This window comes from Canis aureus, chromosome 6 (assembly GCF_053574225.1).
Source record: "Canis aureus isolate CA01 chromosome 6, VMU_Caureus_v.1.0, whole genome shotgun sequence".
Lineage (NCBI taxonomy): Eukaryota > Metazoa > Chordata > Mammalia > Carnivora > Canidae > Canis > Canis aureus.
Genome location: NC_135616.1, coordinates 48,087,189 through 48,111,277, shown reverse-complemented (window position 1 = coordinate 48,111,277; position 24,089 = coordinate 48,087,189). Strand labels below are relative to the sequence as shown.

The 24,089-nt window shown below is 39.0% G+C and overlaps 1 protein-coding gene across 1 annotated transcript in view; it reads right to left on the bottom strand.

The window, feature by feature from the left end:
• Nucleotides 1–24,089, bottom strand: part of OPN3 (opsin 3) — a 45,838-nt gene that overhangs the window by 3,147 nt on the left and 18,602 nt on the right. Inside the window, exons 2-3 of the mRNA XM_077901492.1 lie at nucleotides 9,307–9,626; nucleotides 2,493–2,744 (exon numbers count right to left, since the gene is read on the bottom strand). Coding sequence (XP_077757618.1) covers nucleotides 2,493–2,744; nucleotides 9,307–9,626 — 572 coding nt within the window. The remainder of the gene's footprint in view (nucleotides 1–2,492; nucleotides 2,745–9,306; nucleotides 9,627–24,089) is intronic.

Sequence of the window (24,089 nt, the reverse complement as noted above, 5' to 3'; positions counted from 1 at the left end):
GTCGTGACCAATAAATCATATAAATAAAAAGTTACTTATTTTAACTTTTATCCCCTTAAAAACAAAAGCTTAATACATGGGCTTTCCCAGATCAGGAAATATCAATGAAGAATATAACTACCTACACTGATTTCTGTCTTCTTTAAACTTCATTTATACATAAAGTTAGCATTTACTTTATATTCACATTTAAAAGTATTTGCTTGAGACTGTCTATTCATCAAGCTAGCGTTTGCTATATCAGGCGAAGTGCTACAGATACATTATTATAGAGTATGCCAAAGTTTTCTCACATAAATGTTAAGCTCTTTGAGGATAAAGACCATTGTTTTATTTGTTTTTGTTTGTTAGTTTATTGTGTCTTTTAGACTTCCTGTTTAAAGTGTGCTTCAGAGAACCAGAAACACGGGGAGCATGTGAGAGCTTATTAAAATGCAGAATCTGGGGATCCCTGGGTGGCGCAGCGGTTTAGTGCCTGCCTTTGGCCCAGGGCGCGATCCTGGAGACCTGGGATAGAATCCCACGTCAGGCTCCCGGTGCGTGGAGCCTGCTTCTCCCTCTGCCTATGTCTCTGCCTCTCTCTCTCTCTCTGTGTGACTATAATAAATAAAAATTGAAAAAAATAAAATAAAATGCAGACTCTTAGACACCCAGGCATACCAAATCTGAATATGCACTTTGTTTACAAACTCTCCTGGTATGGTGTATATATAGTAAAATTTTAAAAGAACTGACATATGGCCCACTGGTCCAGAGAAAGAACACAAAAAATGACTGTTAGGTAATATATTTAAAATGTAATTATTTGCCTGTTGAAGTGGTAGTTCTTAAAATATGGAGGTCTTACACTTGTATTCAGAAAATTAAAGTTACAAACTATCTTGCTAGAAAAATGCACATGTGCATATTCCTAAAAAGTGTTATGACCAGTTTCAAGGATTCTTATGGCTCTCCTGAAGCCAATTCAAGTAATTTTCAGGTTTTAAGGACTCTAAGTTAAAATTCTCTGGTTTTAAGTAAATAGATAAATAATGACAGCAATATTAAAGAGAAAGAAATACCATCAGTGAATAGAGATTAAAGCTATATGAAAGTAAGAAGAGGGAGATTTGGGCAGGGGGTTGGAGTGACTGGGTGATGGGCAATGAGGGGGAAATGAGCACTGGGTGTTGTGCTATATGTTGGCAAATTGAACTCCAATAAAAAAAAATTAAAAAAAAAGAAGAGGGAGATTTAGCGGTGAACATTATAAGGTTAATTAAGAAAATGCTCTTATTCCAAACTCTTGAGCATTAGTAGCCAAAGCAGCTATTATTGGCTGTTAGTAGTATGACCTGTTACTTTTTCCTGGGTAGCACTGTTGGTTGAGCATCTGACCCTTGCTTTCTACTCAGTTCATGATCTCAGGATTGTGAGATTGAGCCTGGAGTTGGGCCCTCCCTGGCAGAGCAGAGTCTGCTTGAAATTCTCCCTCCCTCTGCCCCTTTCTCTCCCTCTGCCCCTCACTCTTGTGCTCTCTCTCTCTCTCTAAAATAAATAAATAAATAACTCTTAAAAATAAAAATAAGGGTGCCTGGGTGGCTCACTTGGTTAGATGACTGCCTTTGGCTCAGGTCATGATTCTGGGATCCTGGGATCAAGCCCCATGAGGGCTCCCTTCTCAGCAGGGAGTCTGCTTCTCCCTCTCCCTCTGATCCTCCCCCCCTACTTGTGCTCTATCACTCTCTCTCTAGTAAGTAAATAAAATCTTTAAAAAAATAAAAAAATTCCAATAGAATAATTAGCTATTATTCATAACTTTTAAATTCTCTGATCTTTAAACTTTGAAACAGAAACTTAGCTTGACAGCAATCATAATGGGGGTTCTCATAGTCATGACTGACATCAAGTCAAAACCTTTCTACCACAAAAACAGATTATAAGCTTCCCATTAGATCTAGAGGAGTTTCTGGAATTAATTTGAGCTAAACACTGGCAATGGCATGTGAATAATGGTAACTGCAACCCTAAGCAGGTAGCTTTGAACATGGACTTTGGTATTCAAGCAAACTAGGATGGAATCCAGGCACCAACAATTCCTTGATCAGGTAAGTCATTTAAGTTTTTTGAACCTGTGTTATAATTCATAAATAAATAAATAATATTAATGCCTATCTTATGGTATTTTTGTGAAGATAATGGGTATAACTTCCATAATATAGTAAGAATTTTAAGCAAATTATTAACTTTGTGGCTATTATTTTCACTAGATGTGTTTCCTGATGAATTAAATATTAATTTTAATAGAATTTTACTTAACAAGATCTTTTGGTAGATCTTAGAATTGTTATTATTTTCTTTGAGAATATCTTATTCCTGAGTCCTTTATTTTCCTTTAAAATTCTTGATTTAGGTTTTTATCATTGAAGTTGTTCTGATTAATCTCTATAAAAGTGTATTTTCCAACAACCACATCTACATAGTGAAAATAATGTGTTTTTTACCATGCTTACCTTTCTGATCATGATGATATAAATAACCGGATTATATACAGTGCTTGATTTAGCAAAAAGATATGAAACAATAGATACTGTTGGCGTGACCAGGTGTCCATAACCATTAACCACCAAGAAACAGATCACAATATAAGGCATCCAAAAGATAAGGAAGATAAATATCATTAAAAAGCACATTTTGGCCACCTTCTTTTCATATCTTAAAATCTTAATCACTTGAATTGTCTGAAGATCTTCAACACAACGAAGCTGCAGAAAGGAGAAAGAAAGAATTGAAAATGAAAGAACCCTTTTCTCATGTTGTTTTGATGATATGTATTCAGAAAATATTCCAGGGCCCACCTTAGTGGAAGGACAACTCAACAGTACCTTGGGGCCAATTCCTGATCCAAGAATCTGCAGCTGGTCCCAGCCAGATTAATTTCTTTGGGTCTCAGTCTATGCATCTTTAACATAGTATCTTGAGCCACTGAGCCTCTTCGATCCTTTAGGGATTTTTAATGTTTTCCAATTAATTTTATTTATTTTTAAATTGACTTTAAAAATATTTTATTTATTTATTCATGATAGATGCAGAGAGAGAGAAGCAGAGACATAGGTAGAGAGAGAAGTAGGCCTCATGTGGGAATCGATTCCTTGACCTGGGAATCACGCGCTGAGCCGAAGGCAGATGTTCAACCGCTGAGCCACCCAGGTGCCCTGCTTTCCAATTTATTTAAAGAAGAATAAAATGGGGGCACCTGAGTGGCTCAGTTCATTGGGCATCAGACTTTTGATTTCAGCTTAAGTCATGATTTTGCAATTGTGAGATTGAGACCCCTACCCTACCCCATTGGGCTCTCACCTAGTGTGTAGTAGGCTTGGGATTCTCTCTCTCCCTCTGCCCCTCCCCCTGCTCACTGCGCTCGATAGATAGATAGATAGATAGATAGATAGATAGATAGATAGATAGATAGATAGATAAAATCTGTTTAAAAAAAGAATAAAATAAATTATTTCGCCTAGATCTTCCAGTCACTAAAGATAGCCCAAAAGAGTCCTGATAAATTGGAAACAGTTTCTCCATGGTCCAGGAAACACTTATCCAGACCATAATTCTCAACATCTCAAACCAGGCAGCAAATATGTGCTATCAGTTCTGCAAAGTTAAGCTGGTCTCGATGAAATTTAATTCCTAAGTGAATTCTTGCTGGAAACTATGGTAACTTCCAACTTACAGCTAACGACTACAAAGTGGGATTTGATGGAGCCTTGCTTGTGTTTGGTTTTATCAGGGCTGAGATGCAGAAAAGACTTGTAGCCACATTCCTATAAACTCAGCATATCTGCTCTTAATTTGTCCCTATTAAGCACTAAGGAATAATGGCATATAGTCTGAAAGTTGTTTGGGTTTCTCAGACAAATGCTCTTTAGAAGTTCCTTCTATGATATACTTGTTAGTAAGGGGAAATGGATAATATTCCTCTACATCAAAAGTATGTTCTTAAATAAAATGGTTATTTCTGACCACTCTAAAAAGCTAATTTTGCAACAAAAATACCAATGCTTTGTATATTTAAAATAAGGTATCTTGGATACTGATTGTACTTAGTATGTAATTTTAAACTGGGAGCTTTATAATAAAATTTATTATAAATTTTATTTCAACAAACTCTAAGTGTTCCTTTTATTTCTAGCATTATCATAAAAATTAAGGAAAAAATTCCAAATAAATCAGGTAGAACATGTGCTTATAATATTTAAAAGTATATTTGAATCGATAGTTAAATTATTGATATAATCTAAAATTATATTAAGAAACTATATTCTGGGCAGCCCGGGTGGCTCAGCTGTTTAGCGCTGAGCCTTCAGCCCAGGGCATGATCCTGGATACCCTGGATCGGATCGAGTCCCACGTCAGGCTCCCTGCATGGAGCCTGTTTCTCCCTCTGCCTGTGTCTCTGCCTCTCTCTCTCTCTCTGTGTCTCATGAATAAATAAATAAAATCTCAAAAAAAAAAAAAAGAAACTATATTCTTAGTAGAATCATGTATTCATATTTACAGAATAGAATATGGATAATTAAAATGATTGAATTTCTATAGAGTAGAGGGGATGTATAGGCATGGTTGCAAAGTCAGATATTATTACCTATGTGTGCAATTCTATCTTTTTAAGATTTTATTTATTTATTCATGAAAGACACAGAGAGAGAAAGGCAGAGACATAGGCAGAGGGAGACGCAGAGCTCAGGCAGGGAGCCCGACATAGGACTCCATCCTGAGACCGTGGATCATGCCCTGAGCCAGGGGCAGGTGCTCAACCACTGAGCCACCCAGGCATCCCTGCAATTCTATTTTTTAAAAATTTATTTAAAGTAAATTTTATTTAATGTGATAGGATATTATTCTATTTTCAGAACAGCATTTTTTTGGGGGTGGGAGATTTTCCCTAGAGTTTTTAGGAGTGTTGCGGAGTTGTAGTAAAAGCTTTCAATTTGGAATTAGGTCTGGGCCCATATTCCAGATTCACCACTTTTGCCCCCTGTGTGACATTAAGCAATCAATTACTTCCTCTGAGTCAAGATTAAAGGAGGTTCAAATGAATTAGACCTAACAGAAGTTGGGTCCCAGTTCTACACACATGACATTGAGGGATTATGTTCAAGATTAAATATTTATTTACATTGGAGTTATATTTGAAAATAACATACTTACCTGCATTTGTACTTTTAAGATATTACAGAATATTTGAAATCATGATTTTAGGCTCCTCAGAGTTTCAGTTAATGAGTAATATAACCACAGCTCAATCAGCTCAATTGGGCTCAATCATCAGCCCAATTCCCCACCATCAAGGGCCCCCACAGTCTCTACCCTTTCTGGGCAATTCAGTCCCCATCCTCTCACCATTTATCAAAGCAGAGCACTCATTTATCATCTTGGAATTACATGCATGCTAGAGAAGTTAATTTAAAGAAATATTAGGCTGGGAAAGCCCAGTTTCTTCTTGATATAAGGATACAGTTCTGACTAACATTTTGGATTATTTGGATTTGTATATGTGAAGTTTTCATTATTTTTCATTTATCTCTTTTGGCCTCTCTGCTTTATCATTCTCTATTACTTTACTCTGTTCTTTCAACATTTTCCAAATAAAGAGCTCTACTTCACCCTATTTATTCAATGATTTGTGGGTATTTTTCAAAATTTCTATGGATGAAGCAAAAGCATATGCACAGTTTAATTTGTTCTAAAGGATGAACCATTTATAACAAATCCCCCAGCATTCTCCATAAAAAGTGTTCTCTGCCTATATAAATAGTGCTTATTGATCTGGACACCTGTAGATTTTCAAAAACTTTACTCTGAGTCCTCTTCTCATATGAAAAGCTATGTCTTGATCACTGCTACGAGTGACCCCTCTGGATAAGTAAAGAGAAGTACTGGTGTCACCAGATTATGAGTGGAGAATATTGTGGTCTAGTGTCAAATCTCATCACACTTGTACCACTTCCCCTTCCTGTGGACACTGTAACTCATTCCAAAAATAATCTCTGATCAACTATTGTATGAAAGTACTGTTCCAACTATAAGTACAAAAGATAAATAAGACTGGGTCTCTGCTTTTAAGGAATTCACTGTATGTTGAGGGCAACAGGCACACAGACTGCTTTCATAGGTGATACATGTCATGAGGGAGATGACCAAAAAGGGCTATGGGAATATATAGGATGGGTAGTGGATTCAGACATAGGTAAAGTCAAGAAGATATGGAGCTCAGCCTTCTGTGGTGAGCAGGAGGCAGCCAAGTAAAGAGGAAGGACAGAGTGTTCCATGGACAGGAAGTGTGCTATGATAAAGTGGTAAAAGTACACGTGTCAAGTTCTGTGAACAAGAAATATTGCACTTGACTGGAGCCTGAGGTGACAACAGGGAAGGCATGTGAAGAAATAAAGCTGGACACACAGACAAGAGATGACCATGCAGGACCTTGGTAGTCACACTTGGAGGCTTTATTTTTAATCATCAAAGCAGAGGAACCTCTAAAGGATTTTAAGCTGGGCGGTGATAGGAGAAAATTTGCATTTGAGAACAATTACTCTGATGGAAGTATGGAGAAAATGGATTAGAAGAAAGCAAGAATAAAGAAAGAAAAACTAAGGCCCTTTTGAATTCAGCCTGTGGCAACAGGAGAAGGGGGAAAAGGATGTAATGAAAAATAGAAGGTTGAATAGATGAAAATAGATAATTGGTTGAGTGTAGGGGGAGACTCACTAGGATGAGGAATAGTCAAATATTACTTTCTCACTTCTGGCTGAGGCATAGTGACCATTCACTGAGAAAGGGAATGGAGGAGTAGCAGATCTGGGGGGAAAGATGACCAATTTGTCTTTATGCACATAGAATCTGATAAGTCTGGGGCCCATTCCAGTAGAGGTGTGCAATAGGCATCTGACCATGGGAACTGACAGAGGTCAGAACACCCTGGGTCATAGAGATTCCAAAGTCACCAACCTATCGTTAGAAGGGGAAATCCTAAGAGCATATGAGAGGCCTAAGGCCAGTGTGTAGTATGAGAAAAAATCTACACACTCAGAATGCTGGGAGGCCCACCAGAAGCCTCCCTTGGCAGAGACCAAGAAGATGGGCCAGAAAGTCAGCAACAGCAATAGAAGAGAATGGGGTCCTAGAAACAGAGGAGAAAAACACAATTCAGTGGAAGTTGTTAATAATGCCACAAGTGTCAAATGCCATGGATACCAGAAAAGAAAAAAGAGAGAGAAATGTATCCACTGGATCTAACACTTCAGAGATCATCGATTGCCTTAATGGTGGATGTTTCTATGACAGTGTGCTTAAGGAAGGAGGCTCCAATTTGCAAGGAGTTGAGAAAATATATGTTAGGTGAAATTTATTGAACTACAAACTCTTTGAAGCAGGGGCTATATCTTATATACATTGTACCCTCAGAGCTTAGTAAATGTCTTAGTCAGGATGGACTTCCATAATGATATGACTGAGTGCCTCAGACAACAGAAATGTATTTCTCACAAATCTGGAAGCTGAGAAATCTAAGGTCAAGGTGTCAGCAAGGTAGGTTTCAGTATGAGACTCCTTTTCTTGGCTTTGAGATTGCTCCTTCTCTCTGTGTACTCATATGGTGGAAAGAGAGTTGGAGGGAGGGATGGAGAGATGGATGGAAGGAGGCAAAAGAAACACAGAGAAACAAGAGAGAGAGCCACTGGTCTTTGTTCCTCTTCTTATAAGAGCACTGATCTCATCATGAGAACCCCACTCTGATGACATCATATGACACTAATTACCTCCCAAAGACCCCATCTCCAATACCATCATTTGGGGGTTAAGGCTTCCATATATAAATTTTGGGGAGACAGAAACATTCAGCTCATAATAGTAAGTAATTGGTGCATTCTATATGTTCAAAAATTTTGGCCAAATGAATGCTTATTGAGTGGTAATATAGCATCAAAACCACCAATGGTTCTTTGAGCGGCCTGGCCCCAGTGAGGAGAGCAATAAATTGATAGCCAGATGGAGTCAAAAGTAGATTTTGCTTTGTATTAAATTAGCTAAAGAGAAGGAGCCAGAGGTAAGAGAGAGATTGGAGATGTGATTTAAAGAGGAAACTATTATTTAAGAGCAGTCCCTAGGGCAGAGAATGGGATTGGGGGGAAAAGCAGAATCTAGGGTCAGCTTGGTCCTAAGATCTCTTCCATGACCCCATAACTGAAGAGAGAGACCTAAGAATGAGCCTGAACAGAGAGGATTATATAAAGAGGGACAGGGAATTGAGAAATTTCTTGATAATGGTTTTCTTTTGCCCAATAAATAAGCATGATTATTTGGTTAGAATGAATGGGGGATAGGACAAGAGATTAAAATGAGCACTGAGGATTTGTAGTGAGAGTGGACCATCTAGGGATCCAAACGTACTAAACACTGATGAGAGTACATCTGGGTATGGACACTGGGAATCTGGGGCAGGGCAGAGGAGGGACTTTCCTCCAGCTCCTCTTTGTAGCTTGACTACAGGCATGGGTAAAAACAATCATTAGATTGATGTGGGGATTTTTTTTTATTTTTACAAAATAGGTGTTTGAAGTAAGTTCAAATGTGGAAGTTGAGGGCAGTGGGTAATGATTTAAAGTGATGCATGTGGCCAAGTTTGATTTTTTTTTTAAAGGTGGAAGTTAGAAGGTAAGCGCTTAGCAGGGTGCACAGGAGATGGATGAGCAGAGGTTCTCAAGAAGGAAGACACAAACAGGAAGACACAGTGAGTGAGCAAGAAAAACATATATGGCCAAAGCAGGAGACTGGCATGTGGAGTGTGCCCCACACTGTCACTCTAGACTCCTTGCTAGCACTCAGTGGGAAACCTGCTTATGGTCTGTTCTTGTGCTTTACGATTCAGAAGTGATTTCCGGACAAAATATGGGCACTAAGCTCTCATGGGTTTATGTGACCTTTGAATGAATAAAATTATGGGAAGTGTGGAATTTCCTTGGTTAGAGTTCTTTAATTCTAAGAGTGCTAGAGAATGCAGGTGTTCTTGGTTGTTACTGATTTTGTCTGTCTAGAATACCTTTCCTTCCTCCTTGTGGTTTAGAGAGTGGCAAAGAAAGAGTAGATGTTATTCTTCATTGGTCTTTTAGAGTGACTCAGTGCACAATTCTATCGAGTGGGAAGTCCCTAGAACTGTTCTAGTTGCAGACAACCACTAATCGTGTAGGAAGAGTTTGGTTCTCTTCCACACAGAATTTTCCACCCTGAAAAGGGTTTAGGGGAGGGGCATTTGCAGTTTCAACTTACCATTCGAATGGAATAGAGAATATGGCCATAGCAATGCACTATGACACCCATGGGCACCACCAGACAGCCAAGAAATAAGAAAAGCACAAAGAAAGAGTCGTTGGCATCCTTGGATTTCCAGTCCACAGTGCAGCCTAGTCCATGTACATCCAGGATGTACCTGTTCCAGCCCAGCAGAGGCGCTCCTGACCATGCCAGTGAGTACAGCCAGATGTAGGTAATGGCCCTCCAGGCCCAGGAAAAATTGATCACTCTGGCATGGACCACGCGAATATAACGTTCATAGGCCAGCACGGTTAGGGTGGTAATGGAAACGATCCCTGTAAGAAGAGAAAGTGGGACAGTATAACATGGTGCAGGGGCAGATGGACAGAACAGAGGATACACTGTCCACTGGAGATATTTTAGAGTGTCTGGAACTAGCAAGGTGCTCTAAGAGTGACATATCTAAGAGGAATAATGCCTCACAGTCCCCAGGAACTTTTATTGGAAACACATTTACCCAGAAAAGAAAACAAATGGCAGATGGATTGCAGCAGGACAAAAATAAAAGCCCTAAAGCCAGCACCGCCCCAATGATACAGCTACTGTGTTAAACTTTCTGCCAGAGAGAAACTCTGAAGACAGTCAACAGAGTCACTGAGTCTCATTTGATTTGACCTTTTCTCAGTTGCATCTGACTCAGGATTAAAGGTGAAACTGAAGTGGGTTTCAAAAGAGTGAACTGACAAAGTTAAGGTAAAAGTATGCAGGGGGCTGGGTTAGCCTTTCTGCTAAGCAGATGTCAGCCTATGAATTGTTCTTGAGCAAGATTGCTGACAAGGTAGTGAGGACTTCTCTGCGTATACTTAAACAGCATTATTCATTTATTTCCCTGTCTCTTTCCAGAGAGTAATTTATTCACTCAACAAGTTTCTGTTGAGCATCTACAGTTATGTGCCAGTCTCTTTGCCAACACCAGAGGTTTAGGGATAACAGAAATGCAGAAATCTAGATGCTTGGAGGGAACCCAGTTGTGAAAACAACAGTAAGAGGTGGGAGGTGTAAATGCATCATGGGAGTCACAGAACGGGGGGCCTTTGTGAACCAGGCCGGAGAAGCATTCCAGGAATAATTAAGAATTATGTACCAGAGCATGGAGAACATGTAAGGGTCTAAAAATGGCAGGATTCAGAGGTACCAGGGCTCAGAGGATATAAAGAAGGAGGTTAGAAGGAGCAGATGAAGGGCCCCTGGGTGGCTCAGTCCATGAAGCAACTGCCTTCAGCTCAGGTCATGATCCCTGGGGCCTGGGATCAAGTCCTATATCCATTCCCCTTGCTTCTTCTCACTCTATCTCTGTCAAATAAATAAATAAATAAATAAAATATCTTAAGAAATAATAAGAAGGAGCCAATGAAGCCATTGGAGAAAGGCTTTTGATTTCTTGCTAAAGGTTTTTGTTTCTTTGTTCTTTAAAAAACAAAATTAAAACCACTTTTCCTGTATAAAATGATGAATTATAAACCTGTTACTGTCATGTTTTCTTTCTTTCTTTTTTTTTTTTTTTTTTTTACTGTCATGTTTTCTAAGTGTGAAGTGACAACAGTTAAGTTCTCTTCTTCCTCCTCCTCCTTTTTACTCTGAAAAAATACTCATTCCTGCAGTGGTATAGAACTCCCATCCCAGGCCAGTGCATGGAGACCAGCTTGAGGGCTACTACAGTCGTCCAAGCATGAATGACGGGGCCTAAATTAGAGTACTTTTAAAGATATGAATGGCAAAGTCTGGATTCCAGGAACATTTGGTGATTAATATCAACAAGACCCATCAGCTTATTGAATGTGAAGAGGGAGGGAGAGAAAGGAGTCAAGAATAACTTGGAGATTTCTAACCTATGTGATGGGTTGAGAGTGATGACATTAACAGAGATTAAAACTACGAGGTGTCATGAGCAGAAGTTGGAGAGAAAATGAAATTGTGAGCACCCCAGAACACACTGGCATAAATATTTGTTGAATGAGTGAATCAAGATAGACTGTAGAAAAAGTGATTCTAACAGAGAATGAAAATAAGACCTGTGGGGATCCCTGGGTGGCACAGTGGTTTGGCACCTGCCTTTGGCCCAGGGCACAATCCTGGAGACCCAGGATCGAATCCCACGTCGGGCTTCCGGTGCATGGAGCCTGCTTCTCCCTCTGCCTGTGTCTCTGCCTCTCTCTCTCTCTCTGTGACTATCATAAATAAATAAAAATTTAAAAAAAAGAAAAAAAAAAGAAAATAAGACCTGTGCCAGATAAGTAGGTAGGAGTGTTGGAGTGGGGCTCCAGGAAGCCTGGAGTGATCCCAGTTCCCCACTAAATAGCTTTGTGACTTTGGCAATTCATACAATATCTTTAGACTTTAGTTTTGTTTTCATAAAATTGAAAATTCCTTCGCATTATAAAATTTTCACTGTAATGGTGTGAAATGAAGAGATTCTAGATTCAAAAAGCCTTTGGAGGGGATCCCTGGGTGGCGCAGCGGTTTGGCGCCTGCCTTTGGCCCAGGGCGCGATCCTGGAGACCCGGGATCGAATCCCACATCGGGCTCCCGGTGCATGGAGCCTGCTTCTCCCTCTGCCTGTGTCTCTGACTCTCTCTCTCTCTCTCTGTGACTATCATGAATAAATAAAATCTTAAAAAAAAAAAAAAAAGCCTTTGGCAAAATACAGATAATATTCATTTATAAACCAGGACAGATTTGTTATTTGGTGGGGAGGGGAGCACCATAATTCCCCGTGTCTGATGCCTGTGGTATTCAATAAATGTTCATTGAATACATGAATATTTAATAAATACGTAAGTGACTGGAAGAAGACAGGGTTTTGGAATATGGTAGAAGGAAATATTTCAGGAAGTAGTGCTATAGCAACAAATAATGGACTTACATTCAGATTATATTAAGTAATTCTGAAGGCAAGGAAAATATCAAGTTGGATATGCTGCCTTCAGAACTAAGCATCAACTTTCACCTCACTAAATTTTTACCTAAAGAGTGATACTGTCATTACTTTAACTGATAATTTTCCCAGAGGGAAACCAAAAACCTAAAGATAGTAGCATAATGAGACTCTAATGAGATTAGATACTGTTGGTTTTATGTAGTTTACATTCTTATCAAATATAATGGTAATTATATAGTTACCTTTAAATGTTAGAATATAGTTTTTGGCCTTCAACTTTTAGTTAATGTACCTTGAATATGATTTAATTCTTCTTAGGGACAAACTTGCTGCAAATATGTTGTATTTGCAAATCCCATTATACTCTACAGATAAATAAATAAGCCCTTATTATTAAAGCAATAAGCCAGGATAATTTTAGTTGTCATTCATTCTTTTTTTTATTTATCCAGTAACTATTTACTGCTTATCTATATGTGTCAATCAGTGTGCTAGCAAGTAAGTACAAAGAAGGGAGTGACACAAGCACCTCCTAGAACTGACAGTCCACTGGATAAGAAAGATCATGTAATCAAGTCAAACAAATAAACTAGTAGCATGCTATCCAGGAGAGAGACAGTGCAGAGATGTGAGGGAGGATCCATCAGGGTATAGGAGTGTGGTGAGTTTTTCCTCTTATTGTTTAGGTCAAAGAGGTAAGAGATTTTTTAAATATAATACACTTTTTGACTATGCCTATATCATAGCAAGCATGATGAGTTTCCAGTGCATGAATTCAGCTGGTGACATTCAGTACCATAACCAGTTAGGATGGTCCTTGAATTTCTCAGGCCTTCCCTACTGCACAGGAATAAATGGCAAGCTTATTAGTCAGACTGACTCAGTCTTCTAGGGTAACCCATTTGAGCAGACTTAAACTACATCTTTTTTTTTTTCCTCTTAACAACACTTATTTACTCAAGACTTGGTCTTGCCTGAGTCAAAATTATTTGCTGTAAGCTGGAGAATGTGAATGACAGGACTGTCTTACAACTACTTCATACATACAATTCATACATGTACTTCATACTTCATACATACATACATACTTCATACATACATGCAATTACATACATGTACTTGATGTAGAGCCTAATTCTCTGTTTCCTTAACACTGTGGACAGGGAAGGGGAAGGGGTCTGCCCCAAAAGGAGCGCCCATTGTAGGTGAGGCCTCATAATAATCACACTATATACAGTATCCCTCTTTGAGGAAAGGGAGTTCTGTGGCTCACAGGGATAAGGAACCAATAGGAGGTAGAGAGTTTTGAGAACCTGGAACTGGCTGAGTCTGCAACCCATAATTTTGCCTTTATCCACCTTTTCACACAAGCTCTACTAGGAGCAGTATGATGTCCCTGCCCTCCCTGCAAAGCTGCAGACTGATCACATATGTGCTAAGTGTGTCTCCCTGTGCCAAGTAGGGTCTTCTAGGAGACACCAGAGACATGTGGTGCCTACCCTTGAGGAGACTACAATACTGAACATTCTTGTAGATTCAAGACCAACTCTGCAACATTTGAGGACAAAGAAAGATGATACAAAATCATATGTTTACTGTACAACAAAAAACCCCAAAAAGCAAAATTCCAGTGGATTATGCTATGGGGATGGTGTCAGAGGAGGTAATACTTAAGTTGGATCTTCAAAGATAGAATAGGGGTGAAGGAAGGAGGAATTTCTACAAAGGCAAAGCAGCCCTCCTGGAATTCTGGCAAGCATGTCAGACTCCAGATGTGTGAAGAGGCACAAAAGTCAGGCATGACCAAGTCTGCTCCAGACCTACCCGTGCCTTCTGTGGCTGGCTGTGGGCCACAGCAAAAATCTTCAGTTTCCTTTCCTATTGCTTTCCTTGATGGAATTCTGAAAAAACTGTGCACTCCCATATATTTAAAAAGCTATTCTAAATTTTTTCACCTTAAGTTTAAAGGGTTGCATAATATAAATATAAACATTTAAAAATAAAACTCTCACCTTATTCTTTCAAATAAATTCAGTAATTCATAAATATGTTAGTGATTTCATAGTTATATCCCGTTATGTATGTGTATATATGTATATGTATGTATATATGTGTGTCTATGTATATATACAGATATATATCAACAGACACACACACAAGCAATGATCAATCATTTAAACTTACATTTCCATCCAACTTTTCCCCTAAAAATTTTATTCTAGTGTAATATATTAGCCGAAAGATTTTAAATTTTTTGCCTTATTATTTTCAACAAAAAATGTACTTAGATATTGAAATTTTTAAATTTCTTGGATAACAAGGTTCTAAATGTTTACAAAATTATCTTATAGATTGAGCTATTAGTTGATCAAAATATTTTTTAAATATTAAAAGTGAAAAACTTAATTTGAAATATATCTCTTAAAGTGATCAGTGTAGCTTTCCTTCACCACAAAGAATATACCTATGCACAAATTACTATTACCAATGTGAGATTAAAGGATACATTCTCTTGCTATTCCTGTTTATAAAGTTAATGATTTCTTTATCACACATATATATAGATGCAATAGAAGGAATTTTGTTATATTCAATTCTTATTGATTATATGAACATACCCTCCATATTCAATTATTTGAACTGTCCTGAATTTATATACCAAAAATCACAGAGTGGTGATTATCAAAAAATTATATTTAATGATCTACCAACTAACAGCTTTGTTAAAAGCAAATAACTGGAAACACCTGAGTGGTCATTCACTCCCCCAGCTTCCTCATCAATATTTTAACTTGGCATCCTGGGATTTCTTCCCACCCCTTCCTGGTAATTTCCCACCATAAGATTTGGGACAGGTAAGGAGTGTATTATTCTGTGGGATGTGGGAGAGGGGTTATGGAGAAAGGGAGGGTCTGGATCACAGGGAGTTGGTTTCTATGAGAAAATACAAGTAAAGTTGAGAATTTAGGAGTTTATTTTCCTAAAACTGTCCTTGCATAGCCCTTAGGAAGAGTTGTATCTCAAGCAGTATGCATATGCCAATTTGAAGACAGATGTCTATAAAAACTATTCTCATTGGCATATTATGGAAACTCTGCTTTAATCTTGCTGCATCCCTGGGATATAGATGGCATGCCTCAAATTGCCAGTCACATTCAAAGCTGGCTGCTTTGACACCACTGTTCACTCTGCCTGACATGCTGACAGAGATCTCACAGCCTGGAGGAGAAGACAGATGTGTAAAGAAGTAATTACAGGAATGTGATATGTGCTAATCCAGAACTGTGTCTGTGAGCTGAAGGATACAATTGAGGAAGCACTGACCTCTGCCTAGCGAAATACTGAGGAAGGTTATAAGAGAAAGCAGTATTTGAACTGATGTATGGAAAGGAGTTTATCAAGTTGAGAAGGGTGAGGATATTTCAAGACCAAAGATAAAGCATATAAAATGCATGGAAGCAAAAAGGGGTATCCAAGCCTTAACTCTGTGCATCAACTTGAGTCAAGGAAAGTTCTTTGTGATAGAACTTGATGATTATGCATTCACTTAGAACATTTATCAACAATCCAGTATCATGCACATACAATATACCAGGACACTTTACTAGGAAGTGGACAAAGATAAACTATAAAAGAAATCATAATAGAGTGATAAATTTTATAATAGGGGAATATCTATAAGGCCAGTCTTGGATTAAGCTTCAATTTCTTTTCTTTCTTTCTAAAGATTTGTTTATTTATTTATGAGAGACACACAGAGAGAGGCAGAGACATAGGTGGAGGGAAAAGCAGGCTCCTTACGGGGAGTCTCATGCGGGACTTGATCCCAGCACTCCGGGATCACGACCTGAGCCAAAGGCAGATGCTCAACTACTGAGCCACCCAGGTGCCCCTCAACTTCAATTTCTACACATAGATACATATAATTTGGGGGAAATTAATTAATATTTATGAACTTCAATTTGCTCAGAGTAAAATAGAAAGAATAGTACCAAAATGTTCTCTCATTGCCATGTGTATATGTATTACTTGAGAATATAAATGTATTTAGTAAGATGGTAATATATTAAGGCACTATTATATTAAGGCACTATTATTGTTTATCAGGGGAAAATTACTTTAAGTGATAGAAATTTTACAGAAGGCACATATGTGAAGCTTAAATATATGTGTATTAACAATATATACAAATACTCAAGAACAGTCATTTCCCCCTTTGGCCACTAGATGTCCACATTGAATAGCTTCTAGACTCTGCTTAAGCAAGTTTAAATAGAAGAGCTTAGAAGAGATACTGCCAGAACCAGGTTCCAGACCTGTTAATACCCGTCTGTTAGATTAAAAAGTTAACATGAAATGGTCCATGCCTTCAAGAAGCTCACACTCCAGAGAAGGGGGTGTGAGGAGAAACTCCAAATCTGATAATAGGAGAAAGATTACCCGGTTCAGATGATTTTCTCTGGGAAGCAGGCACTACCTGAGGGAATCTTGTACATTAAATACATTTTAACCAGAAAAATAAGGAGGGGTTAGCGGAGAAATGACTGTCAATCCTATTACAGCTGATGTTAACACATGGAGAGGGGACAGAGCTTGCCCCATATGGATTCCTGCAAATAATTCAATATTGTGGAAGCAGAGAATTCTAGAAAGAGAGAAGTGAAAGACTAGGGACTCTCCCAGGAAGACCCTTAAATGTCATGCAAGGAGTTTGGAATACATCCTGAGGGCTCCAGGGAGCCATTAAAATGTTCCTGTTCTCTTCTATTACTATACTATTTTAGAGAATTTTGTTTTACTTTCTTTTGGTTTTGCTTTTGCAGATTTTCCTTATGGAAAGTTCCCTCCAGCTGTGATGTGGAAAAAGGATTGTGAGGAGAGACAAGTCTGATTACTGAGAATCCTACCAGAGAAATACCATTCTGATGATGAGGAATGAAACCAACACAGTGACACTGGGAGGAGACACAAGGAGGGTCCAATAAATTTTAGGGACATGAATCTCTGCTAAACATGAGAATGAATGAAGAATCAAAGGAAGTCTTGTGTTACTGGCTTGGGTCAATGAATGGTTGGTGCAGTGACTTGGAATGAAAATGGATGAGATGGATTTGGGAGGGAAGATGACTGGGGGTTAGTGCACTTCACTGTGGATCCCCAGGGTGATTTTGAACAAGTCACTGAATTGTCTGTATTTCAAATTCTCTACCTATAAAATGAGAGGACTGTTAAACCAGCCTTGTAGCAGATAAAATCTTACAGATAAGGCATTAAAATCTTGCAAACTGAGTGGATATACTTTTTCTCCATCCAAAGAAATTTCTAATTTTGTTCATTTAGAAACATGTATTGATTTGTAGAAGATTTCTAAACATGGAGTTTAATTACTTTCATCTACATATAGCAATGGAAACAAAGCTATTTGAAGTTGCTTAATAAAGATACTTCTTTATTAATTAGTGACCTCTATTCATATTTGAACATTAAATAAGGAAAATAATATGTTTAATATGCTTGAAGCAGCTTATTCTCTTAGGCAAGTAACCAATTCTTCTTTGAAATCTTGTTTACACTGCTTATTAGTTGAGTAATCTTTCCTGTTCCCCTTTACTGAATTAACAAGGCCAATTTCAGCCCAGTAACACATGGTGGTACCTCCTGGGTGTCAGATACTATTCTAAGCCATTTGCCTGTATTATCTGATTTAATTCTTACAACTCTATAACACACTTATAAATTATTATCATTCCCATTTTGTAGGGGAAACTGAAATAAACATGGTTAAGTAACTTGCCCAGGTCTCAAACTAATGAAAAACAGAGCTGATATTCAAATCCATCTGCTTCCAAAATCCACACTAGGATAGACTCATTTTCTAAATGGAATAAAAAAAAAATTTGTATTAGTGAAGTGGACACTACAGAAAACATATACAATCCCTGTGTTACCTACCATATATCGACAAGGTCATTTTTTTTTTTTTTTAAAGTAGGCTCCCTGTCCAAGACCTGAGCTGGGATCAAGAGTGGATACTGAACCAACTGAGCCACCCAAGTGCCCCTTGAAAAGGTAATTTTTTAAGCTGAAGAGTTTTAAAGGAAATTAGAGATGACCATGTTCATTGGAATAGTTCCCCCCAACACTGGAAAGCCCAGTTCCCATTCAATCAATAAGAGCATTTCTCAGAAATACCCAAATGATGCATGATCTTTAGTACACATATTTTAGGCATTCACCAGCTATCAATTATGGCAGAAACTTAGTTCTAGTTAATAATTCTTTCTTCCATATCTGTTTCCCTCCTCTTTTCAAATTCAATTTTTCAGTCATTTGTTCCCCAAAGTTACAGTTCTTCAGGGTTAGTACATAAACTTGGTTCCACAGAAATCTAGCCCAGTGTGAAAGCTACAGCTCTGTGGGTCAGAAAATTATGATGATTTCAGGTAAGCAGCTTACACAGAGATTTAGTTTTGACCACCACGTGGAAACCTAGCCACAAAAATGCTTGTTGTACATTAAGAACTGGGATCACCTGAACGAAAGGGCTGTGAACCCTCCAAAGAGGGGGAATCTGTCAGGCAGCTGTTGGCATGTAGTTTGTGGGCTAGCTCCACACAGTGCACCATGTCCACACTGTAAAGTCCATTCTTGCTCATGCTGCCCTTCACCAGGGTTTCAAGGGAGTGCATTTCCCCCTAATAATCTAGTAATTTTTCACAGGGGAGTGGGGAGCAAATACTTGTTGATTCTGTTGGTTAAGTACCGGGGAGTTTGTCTACAGTTGTGCGTCCTATCCTCCTACATTAACTCGGGCATCCGCATAGTTTGGAAATCATCTCAGATTCATTTCTCCAATGTTATCTTTGATTCTTTCAATATTGGCACCCCTGTCTCACCTTCTAGGGCTTCAAACTTGGCTCCTTGTCTTCCTGTAGCTCCATTTGGACAGACAGCCCAGTTTCAAACTGTTTACCTTGCCTCTGTTTTAGGGTTTGTTTGTTTTTTGGGGGAAAGAGAGTCTTGGGGATAAGAGCTCATTAGAACTTACTTTATACTTATGTCTGCTTGTCAGGGGAGGATATTGAACAAGATAGATCATGATGGGGAAAAAAATGGATAATCATCACCAGAGAAGACCCAAGAAATACCCATTGTGACCAGAGCTTACAGGCCCAGTGCAAAAGAATGGTTTGAATATAAAGTAACAGCTCTGCAGTTATTACTGAAGGTTTATGATAACACAATACAGCAGGACCAAAGTACAGAAAACAGTCTGGTGGAAGGATTTATCAGGAATTGAGATATTCTAAATCCTAATCCTAACTGCACTCATAAAGTGGGTATGGGCACCACAAGTAAAACGGGAAGGATGCACTTTCTTTGCTTTTACCACTTAGTCAAAATGACTTCTTGAACACAGCAATCTAGAGCTTACAATAATCCAATGTATCCAGAAGAGCTGCATCAGAGAATGATCCTCTTCAAGGACCTTGCCTCTGGTCCACTCTAGGAACATGTATACTTGCTCCATCTTCTCTCTCCTCTTTCCTCTACCTTGAATATTCATTTCACAGAAGGCTTTTCTTTTGAAATATGTCCAAGTTCAATTCTGTGCCTCCTACCTCCCATTATTCCCATGGAGGCTCACATCCCACAAGTGATTGCTCTAACCTATTCCTAATTGATTGATATATTTTTCCTCTTTGTCCAGCATCTATCCTCTTTTGCACCAAATGCCGGTTTGAGACTGGATTCAGTTCATGTGCCTTCCCAGATCTCCTTGAGCCAGCTTGCAAGCCCCCACTCCCCAGTGTAGGCCATGACCATCTGCCTCGCTCCCCAGCAGCAGTGGTTCTGCTATAGTCACAAAGCTCACCTGCTGCTGCTACAGCCACCACAGGCCCATGTGCAGTACCAACCTGCTCCTTTGCCCTCACTGGACTGGATGCATGTAGAGGCTCTAGCTTCTCCAGCTGCTGCTCTGACTCAGCTGACCCAACTCAGAGGTGGAGGGATGTTAACACCTCACAGAGCAGACTGGGACCATACGAGTCAAGAGACAGGAAGGGTCCAGTAGTTAAATTGTTTGCACCCCCTAACCATTCCATGGGTCATTTCAAGATGCACTAGTTTCATATAGCCTCTCTGAAGATGTCCCACAGGATGGAGCAATAAGCCGTTTTGGGGAAGTTATGGCTGACAGTGTACTGGCATTCAAAGAATTCTGCATATGACTTCCACTCCCTAGTCCATCTCCTCTTTCACCATTTCTAACTTCCTTAGTGTGCACCACACTCTGCTCATGCACAGCACAGACCATACCTTCATAGCTGCTATTTACTACCTGTATTTTCATCACAATTCTATGTACTCAGCCAATTCAGACAATTCTATGTCTTATTTTTTCAGTTAAATTATAAATGCCAGAGAAATAGGGACCATGTCTTTTGAATCTTGATACCCTCCCTGGCCTCTGCAATAGTTAACAAGAGATTACTATATGTCTGTTGATGATAAAAGTTACATCTATGTGACCATATTTCTTCTCAAATCAGGAATAAAAACCCTGAAGTAAACATGGCTACCCCTGTAATTAAACAAGCACTAACATGAAATGATGCTTGGAAATAGTCACAGTCAGATTTCAAAGAAAGGGAAAATGTTTCTAAAGGAAAATACAACATATCGGTCAGAAGCCCATAAAACAAGACGAGCTTCTTGATATTTTTCCTAAGGGATTCCCCTCATCTCAAAATACTTTTTAAAAGTCACCACATGGTAATTTGATTATTAAAAAGTTCCTATACTCATTTTTATGGATGACATAAAGTCAAATAGTATTCCTGTTAGATTTGTCATCTCTTGTTCTCCAATGACAATAACAAATTATAACACCTATTTCAGATGGTGTTTTATAATTTCCAAAGTACTGCCCTGTGTACGTTTATCATCAGTTCTTCACAGACCTGTGAGACAGGAACAGCTCATGTCTTCATTTGGTTAGGGTGTGAGAAAGGCGTTGGGATTTGGGATGAGCCTAAGGTCACAAGATGAGTAAGGTCTCACTTGGAGGAGAACCCACATCTTCTGGCTGTGAGTCCAGAGTTCTGTTTGGATTTTCCTCAGAAAGATTTGACTGAGTTAGTTGTGATCAATAAGGAAGCATGAAGTCTTATTAATTCTATGGAAAAATTCAACACATGAATAAATTGTGGAATAGCCATGTGACCCCTTGCCTGCAATGAAGATCCTGGTTTCTAAGTACTCTCTGGATTATTAACCTGGCACCAAGAGATGAAAATCTGAGATAGCCCAGAAGAAAAAATTAAAAATATGAGGAAATCTGAGAGGTACAGAATTAAATCTTAGTTTAGTTATTTATAATTTACAAAACTCTCAAAGGAGCTCAGAGTTAAGGTTTTATAGCAGGTGGTAACACTCCATTTTAAAGCTAAAAGTAGGGATCCCTGGATGGCGCAGCGGTTTGGCGCCTGCCTTTGGCCCAGGGTGCGATCCTGGAGACCCGGGATCGAATCCCACATCGGGCTCCCGGTGCATGGAGCCTGCTTCTCCCTCTGCCTATGTCTCTGCCTCTCTTTCTCTCTCTGTGACTATCATAAATAAATAAAAATAAAAATAAACTTAAAAAAATAAAGTTAAAAGTATTGAGATACAACCAAGGACCAGTATCACTTTTCTTTCAAGAATGAATAGAACAGGGCAGCTCTGGTGGCTCAGCGGTTTAACACCGCCTTCGGCCCAGGGCATGATCCTGGAGACCTGGGATCGAGTCCCGCATCAGGCTCCCTACATGGAGCCTGCTTCTTCCTCTGCCTCTCTCTGTGTCTCTCATGAATAAATAAATAAACTTAAAAAAAAAAAAAGAATGAATAGAACATACTCAGCTTTAAGTGTGTGTGTGTGTGTGTGTGTGTGTGTGTGTGTGTTTAAGTAACTAATCACAAAAAACTGTGGTATTATACACCTCGGGACCATGAAAGGAGAATGAGTAAAAAAGATAATAAGCTTCCAGAATGTGTTAGGGACCAATATAGTTGTGTCCTGGGCAGTGTGATGATGGGACAAAATGCTGGAGGTTTAAAAGGCACATTTGGGAGGTCGGCATGTAAAGTAAAACCCAGCTCAGTGACTACTGTTGAGCAGTTTGGATAGGCAAGGAAAAATCATTTTCTTGAAAGTCTTAGTCATCCTGGGCTGAGAGTGTCAAATGGAAAAAGTCTAAAGAAAGATTGGAGGTGGGGTAGGGAAGCTTTACAGATCAGAAGCATTCTGCTTAAGGCCAGGACGCTAAAGCAGGTGCTCCCCGGGCTGATTTCCAGACCCATTCATACGCTACTGCTCCCAGCTTCTATCCCACATTGTCCCCTTGGGCTTCATATGGATTCTCCCTTGATGTTTAATTTAAACCTTCTATATCTGAGCAGTGAGTCTGTCTCCCAGGGTAGGAATAGTGACTCCAAATGCCAGCTCTTGAAATAGCTACAAATGAATCTTCTGGGAAAAATGTTGAAATGTGGATTCCAAGGCCCTGCCCTTGAAGATTCTGCTTTAGTAGGCTTGGGATGGAACCCGGGAATCTGTATGTTTAAGAGACTACCCAGACAATTCTGACCAACTGGTAGGTCTAGATAAAAATCAAATCAACTTTAATATAATCTTTCTGTGGCTATTTACTCATTTCTCAGGTTTTCCTCCAGAACCAACACCAGTGGAGGAACACAAACCACTACTTCATTTCACCAAATGATATTCTGCAGGGACATGCAAAGCTCCAGCTCTGAGGAAGGGACTTGTCTATGTTGTATGGACAGCTCGAGTTTTCATCACAGTTTACTTACCTCTAGCTTAATTCCTCTCTGCCCTTGTATTTTGCAGTTCTGCTGCTTCCTATATCCCAGGAAGCTGTCATGATGCCATGTTTCCTAGAACCAGGTACAGCCTGGTGGAGAATGGCTGAAGGTGATGTCATTTGACAAGCAGCTTTTTATAAATCTGACTAAATTAAATGACCTTGTACACGTGAAGCTGGTCCTGGCCTCACCAGTTACCAAGACTCCAGAACCGATTAGAAGCGAGAAGTTTATTGGAAAGACATGGGCAGTAGTTACTTCAAAGAAAGGGAAGCAGAGAGAAGACTCATGTTACTTCCCAGGCAATTTACCCATATTAGGGAGGAGCAGAGTGAAGCCTGGATGCACAAGAAACTGGAGGCATATTCTAGGTGAATAAGATAAAATTATTTCAGGACGAGTCACAGCTTAAAAGCAGACAGGTCCCATACCAGGAGCATCTAAACCTTCCTGAAATATTTAAGTGGCTCTAACCTGTGGGGTCCTGAGCTTGTTGCTGGGGAAGCAAAGTCATCAGATATGGCCCCTGATGTAAAGGGGAAAAGGCAGCCTGAAAAGACAAACCAAAATATAAAATTGTGTATTTGACATTCCAAATGAGACATTCAGACTTAAGTGCCATAGGAGCTCAGGGAGAGGAAAGATTACCAAGAACCTGGGGAGTGTGTGTGTGGGAGGGGTGCTTTATATAAAGGGCTGGGACTGAAACATAATGAAAAAAAACTTTGAAAATTTACCCAGCATACACCATGTCCACTGATGCCAAATTTACTTATATACCCTAGAGTGATGCTGCCCAATAGAAGTATATGAGCCATATATTATTCACATTTTTTTTAGTGGCCACATTTTAAAAACAGATAAAATTAATTTCAATGACATTTTATTTCATCCAACATATTTAAAATACTTCAATTTGTAATCAATGTAAACTTATTCATGAAATATTTTGTATTTTTTCATACTAAAGCTTCAAAAGCCAGGGAGTT